We start from the raw sequence: 6332 nt of genomic DNA, 5'->3' as shown, positions 1-6332 counted from the left end.
CCCCCCCCCCCCCCCCCCCCACACACACCCCTCTGCTCCAACAGACCGTCCGCCCTGTCCTGACCCCTCGCGAGGTCCACCGGAAGGGGGCGCAGGAACACACCCAAGAAGCCGGGGAGGCAAGGCGCGCGGGCCAGGGGGCGCGCCGCCCAGGCGCCGCCTGCCACGGGAGCATGGACCTCATGGCCGGCCGAGCGCGCCCCTACTCCCCGCCCACAGTGGCGACGGGCCGGCATAGAGCGCCACAGGTGTGACGCCCTGCCGGCCCGCAATCTCCCCACCATCGCACACGCATGCATCTTCACGGGCAAGCGCACTTGCAGATACAATACTGTCCCTCGCTCAACCTCTCACACACACACTCACACACACACACACACACACACACACACACACACACACATACTCACCGCGCGTGTAACAGGGGGCTCTGCTTCGGGCCGGGGCGGACACATCCCCAGAGCCATTTCCCGAGAATCCCCGGGTAAAAGATGGAAATGTATTTTTTTTTTCCACCCAGATCTCCCGGCGCTCCCCTTGGGCCCGGGGCCGAAACCGACGGCGCGGCCACACTGCCCGGGGCCGGTGTCGCGAGCGGCACCCGAGCCGACCCGGCGCACGGTTGCCCCCCCCCCCGTCTTGCGCCCCTGCCCAACAGTGACAGTCCCCCTACTCCTCCCCATGTGTGCGTGTACCGAACGGGCCAGAGCCGGTCGCGGCGGGGCCGGGTCGCGGACAACGCTGTTCCGGCAGGGTTCTCTCGCTTTCTCCTTCGCCGGCGTCCTCCCGCACACACAAGCGCGCGCGCGCGGCGGCGCGATCGGCGCGCTTTCAGGGGCCCGAAACGGGCTCCTGAAATCCGCGCCGGTCCTCACAGCCCCCCCCGGCCCGTGGAGCACCGTCCCCCCCCCCCCCCGGGCTCGGGCGGAACTGCCACCGCGCCGGACAAGACCACCAGCGACCCGCGGGACGGGCATAGAACCCCGACCCGGGCGGCCTCCCGCCCCCACAATCGACGCCGGGGGCGAATGGTGCAATCAATGTTTGAAATGGGCCACATGATCAGTGCGATGGCTTCAGCCGACTTCCCCACCGACGTCGCCCGGCTTCCTCGAGGGCCAGGGCGAAACGCCACGCCGGGGCCCGGCAGTGCCAGGGGCAGCATGCGCCGGCGGCGGCCACGCAGGCCGCGGGGCCCCGGGGCGGCTCGCCGACGCCCTCGGCGGGACTGCCATCGTCCACGGCACGCGGGGTGCACTCCGGCAGGACGGCGCCGCGGCAGGCGCACGGGTCCGCCTCGCAGGGGCCCTCCCGGCCGTCGTGGTCGTGGTCGTGGTCGAGGGCCCGGCGCCAGGCCCGCAGCAGGGCCAGCCCTGCATGCAGCGGGAGCCGGCCCTGGGACAGCTGCTCGAGCAGACGATCGGCCGCCTGGCCGAATGCCGGGTTGGGCCCGGGCTGGGCGTTCACCGGCGCCGGGGGGCTCCCGTCCGGGCCGGTGGCGGTGGCCTCCCTCGGCGCCGGGGCCGGCCCCGGCGCCGGCTCGGCGGCTGGCCGCCCGACACAAGGCAGAACCCGCCGGAGCAGCTCCAATGTGGCGGCCTGATCGCGCAGGAGCTGCCGCATGGCCACCACAGGCAGGTGCTGGTCATCGGCCGGCCGGAGCCCGGCCCACATGCCGGCCGGCCCTTCGGCCCGGGAGCCCAGTCGCCCTCGGACCTCGGCCAGGTGAAAGGCAACTACCTGCACTTGGATGTCGGTCGGCAGTTCGAGGAAGGTGTCCGGGTCCAGGTCCCGAAGTGGCGGTGCCAGCAGCCCCCCCGGGGTGTTGGACACCGCCACCGGTGAGCAGGACCCCGATGGCAGCCCGGACCCCGGGGCATCCGGGCCGGGGCCGACCTCGGCCCGGGAGACACACGGCAGCCCCTCCGGCGCAGTGGCGGCGGGGATCTCCTCCACGGGCGCCGGCCCCCGGGCGTGGCCAGCCGCGGCAGCCGACACATCATGGTGGCCCGTGGTGGCCTCGCCCGGAGGGGCGCATGTCGCCCCTCCGGGCGAGGCCGGGGGGCTCCGGCTGCTGCTGGGCGAGAGGCAGGCCGGTGGTGGGTCCGCCCCCCGGCCCGGCGGGGTCACGGCCGACAGCCGCCCGGGGGCCTCGCCTCCGGGCGGCAGCCAGCCGGCTTCCCGCGGGGCAGTCTCTCGCGCCGGGGCCAGCCCGGACGAGGGCGACCCCGGCCAAAGACCCGCCCCGGTCGAGGGAGGGAGCCCCTCCGCCAGAGCGGCGGGCACGCCGGGGACCGGCCCCCCTCCCCGGCCGCCAGCATGTGTCGCCTCCGACTGGCAGGGGGCCTGCCGCTGGAGGGTGTGCGCTTCTGCCGGGACCGCCGGCGGAGCCGCGTCGGCCCAGGGCAGGCCCCCCAGAAGATCTGCCGGCCGGCGGGGGATCGGTGCTTCGGCTTGGTGCTTCCCCGGCGACAAGAGGGCAGCCCCGGGCCGGGGCGGCCCCCCCGGCGCTTGGGCCGCTTGCCCCTGGACTCGAGAGCAAGCAGGCTCACTGCCCGCGGCGGACGGCGGCCGCCCGGGAGCCGAATCAGCACTGGCCGCGGCTTTTGGATGCAAGCCCAGCCTGAGGGGGGGGACTGTGGCCAGCGCGCCACCGGTGGCCGCACCCCAGCCGGAGGGGCTGGCGTCGACGGCCTCGGCGCTCGGGCCCCGCGGAGAGCCGTCGGCCCCCTGCGGCAAGGGGGGGGAGCCCCTGTGCATGGGGCCTGGCTCGGCGGCCACCGGGCCGCCGGCTGGTCGGCCGGGGGGCGCCGGGACAATCACCGGGGGCCGGGCGTGCCCAATGGGAGCAGCAGCCGAGGCCCGGGGGCCGGTGTCGGAGCCCGAGCCGGCCGGCCGCGAGCCGGCAGCCCCATGGCCCAGGGCCGACTCCATCTCGCGGAGGAGATCCTCCTCATCGTAGTCCGGCTCCAGGGCGGCCGCCCGGCTGGACTGCCGGCGCTGGCGCTGGTCCCGCAGGAGGCGCGCCCGGTGCCGGCGGAAGAGGCACCTCTCGACCGGCAGCCACCACCACCAGTCGAGGGCCTGCTCCCAGGCGCTGCCGCTGGACTGGCCCCGGGGAGCTGCTGTGGTCGTGGTAGCCGCCACGGCCGCCGGCGGCAGGGTCAGCATGTCGGCCTCGGCCCGTGTGAGGGCCGGGCCAATGGGGCCCAGAGCGGCCAGCAGGGCGCCCGGGTCCCGGCGAAAGAGCAGACCACAGGCCGGGCCCGGGGCCAGCGGCGGCCCGTCAGCCCCCCCGGCCGGGCCGGAGCCCCCCCGCCCGCCCAGGCCCATCGGGGTGTCCAGGCCGCGCATGGCGTCCAACAGCCGACTGGCCGTGGCCTCGGCGCAGGAGTCCGCCGACAGGAGGCGCTGCCGGTGCTGCCGGAGGAGATCCTCCAGCGCCCGTCCCGACAGGTGCCGGGCCACCTCCAGCAGCGAGAGGGGGGGCGTGCTGGGTGTCGTCGGGCCGGGCGGCGGGCCCGCCGCCCGGCCCGACCCGGCAGCCTCGGCATCCTGGTAGACCGTGTTCAGGGCTCGGGGGCCTGGGGCCCGGGCCCGGGGCCGGGGCGCCGCAGAGGCCCCGGGCTCGACGGCCCCGGCCAGCAGCAGCACGCGCTGCTCAATGGCCGAGCACAGAAACCCCGGCAGGCCGAGGTCCGCCGGCGACGCGCGCCGGAGAATGTCCTCCGGCGTGTCGCCGGGGCCCGGTCGCAGGGCCGCCAGAAAGGCCAGGGTGGCCGTCCCACCGCATCCCACCAGCAGAGCATGGCGGCCAGGCCCGGGGCCACGGTCGGCCGCCGTGGCGATGTGCGCCAGCAGGCGCGCATGGCCATCGCCCCCGCCCGGGCCACCACCACCACCACCACCACCACCACCACCACCACCACCACCACGGGCCGTGACCACCTCCAGCAGCATGTCGCGCTGGGAGATGCACGCCAGGCGAATGCGCGCCCCGGCGGCGGCGGTAAAGTCCCGCGCGGCGGCCCGCAGCACGGCCGCCACCTCGGCCGACATTCGCGAACACACCGCCGGCCGGAAGGGCAGGACATGGAGCGCGACCGGCTCGGCCGACTCGGCCGGGGCGTGGTCCCCGCCAGCCGGATGCACAGCCACCCGGCCGCCGGCCAGACGCCGCTGCACGTCGGCCAGTCGCTCGCCCAGCCGCACGCCCAGCCGCTCCTGGGCCGGCCGGTTCATGGCCACCACCACCACCACCACCGCCGCCAACAGCTCCGTGTGGGGGGGGTCTGGCGCCAGGTCGGCGGCCGGCTGCCCCGGCGGCAGGCCATGCACCACGACCACCGGCAGGTCCGGCGGCCGCGCGGCCGCCGGACCCAGGAAAAACTGCGCGTGGGCCGCGGCCAGGAAGTCTCGCACCCGGATGAATGCCCACCAGCGCTCGTGCGGCCCCGTGCCGAGGCCCTCGCCCGCGGACGTCGACCAGGGGAGCAGGCCTCGCCGGCGCAAGCGCGCCAGCCATTCCGCCATCAGGCGCTCCGGCGGTGGCGGCATGGCCGGCGACGCCCCGGGCCGCCGGGCCCCATCGACGCTCGGGGCATGCGGCCGCCCGTCCGGAGACGCGCCCGCGGCGAGGGGTGGCTCGGGCCGGGCTGCCGGCCGGGCCTCCCCGGGCCATGCCTTCGAGTCGGGCTGCCGGTCCCGGGCATGGGACTGGTCTCGGTGGCTGGGAGGCTCCACCCGGCGGTCTTCGGTGCATGCCTCGACCGGGGCCGCAGCTGCCCCCCGTGCCGGGGCGAGCGGCTGTGCCCGGTCCGCGGCGCGCGTGCCTGGACATGGCCCGGCGCCGGATGTGGCTCCGGCTTTCGGGCCCTCGGCAGCCGGGTCCCGGGCGTGAGCCGCGGCGCGGTCGCCCGACGAAGGGTCCCCCGGGGCAAAGTGGGCGCCAATCGAGGCGCCAGCTCGCGAGGGCGGAGCAAAGCGCCACTCCGGCAGCGCCCGGCCGGCGGCCGCCGAGGCGGTCACCCACTCGGGCGTGACAAGATGCGCCGCGTCCGGGCCCTGCAGCAGGTGCCGGGCCACCGCCGCCGGGTCGGCCCCCGGGTCCAAGACGATGTGCGTCACCCGGGCCGGACCGGGCGCCTGGCCGCCGGCCGCGCCCCAGCCACCCCCGAGGAAGGGCGCAAGGTGGCCGCCGTGCAGCAAGACCAGGCGCTCCAGCTCCGGGCCCGAGGGCCGAGTGTGCCCGGCCACATGCACCCGACACCGGGCAAGCGCGTCCGACTGGCCGCCACTCTCGCCACCACCATCCGCCTTGAGGGACCTCTGCCGGATCCGGTCCCGCGCCTCCTCATGCTGGTGGTGCGTCTTGCGCCGGCGCTCGCGCATGTAGTCCGGTGGGCTGGGCGGCCGCCTCGTCAGCGACCGCCGGCGCTCGTCGTCCATGGCGTCAAAGCCGGGAGCGTGGGGGGCGTGGAGGCGTGGAGGGGATACCGGCGTGGAGGGGGTGGGGGACGTAGAGGGGGTGGGGGCTGGAGGAAGGGCCGGGGGGGGGGGTAGGCGACAGGAAGCAGCGAGGAGGCAGCGAGGAGGCAGCGAGGAGGCAGGTGGCGAACTCTCCCACCATTCCGCCCGTCCGCCACTTGAGCCGCGGTGCTCCATGCGGATCGGGCCGACGGTGCGGCTGGCCGATCGTCCGAGGCCAGCCTTTGCGCGAGCGTCCGGCTGGGGCGCTAGATCGCGCCAGGGGGCCTGATCTCCACCGAGCATCCCGTGTGGTCACGGAGCTGATCACGCGCACACGCGCTCCCTGGGCGGTATTATTTTTATCCGCCCCCGCTCCGGGCGGGGGGGGGGTTCGAGCTGGTACATGTTCCCCCCCCCTCTCCCACCGAAGAGAGAGGACGCCGAGGAGAGTGCGTCGACAAATGCCCCCATCCCCACATCCAGGGCTCCCCCTCGCCTGGCGCGGAGACACCGGGCCAGAGGCGGAGGGGCCGACTGGCCGGCATACGGACCGGGCCCCGGAGCATTTTCTGTGTTTTTCTTTTGGACCCCCCCCCCCCCCCTCGGTGTTGTTTCCTCCCCACGCTCACCGCATCCGCGGCGAAAACCTGTGGCCGCGGCCGCGCACTCCCCCAGGAAGGGGGTGGCGGCGGTGGAGGGCCGCACGCTCACAGGCGGACGCTGGGAGATACGCCCCCGCGCGAGCCACAACAAAGCCCCTGCGGTTGCTGCTGCTGCTGCTGCTGCTGCTGCCGGGGGACAAAACGGGGGCCCCACCACGGTGGGGCGGGGCCGGGCCGCCCCCCCCGCCATCCCCCCTCCCC

At 75.9% G+C, this 6332-nt stretch overlaps 1 protein-coding gene across 1 annotated transcript; it reads right to left on the bottom strand.

Annotated features, from left to right (window-relative positions):
• Positions 1–1062: 1062 nt before the first annotated feature.
• Positions 1063–5448, bottom strand: H696_01477 (hypothetical protein; the record flags this gene model as incomplete). The annotated part of the gene is made up of 1 exon (XM_009495372.1): positions 1063–5448. One exon carries the CDS (start codon positions 5446–5448, stop codon positions 1063–1065), a length of 4386 nt encoding a protein of 1461 aa, XP_009493647.1.
• Between the last annotated feature and the right edge of the window lie 884 nt (positions 5449–6332).

Source organism: Fonticula alba (assembly GCF_000388065.1).
Source record: "Fonticula alba strain ATCC 38817 unplaced genomic scaffold supercont2.2, whole genome shotgun sequence".
NCBI classification, from domain to species: domain Eukaryota; order Rotosphaerida; family Fonticulaceae; genus Fonticula; species Fonticula alba.
Note: the sequence above shows the minus strand (reverse complement) of the source record. Positions and strands in the feature narration are given on the sequence as shown.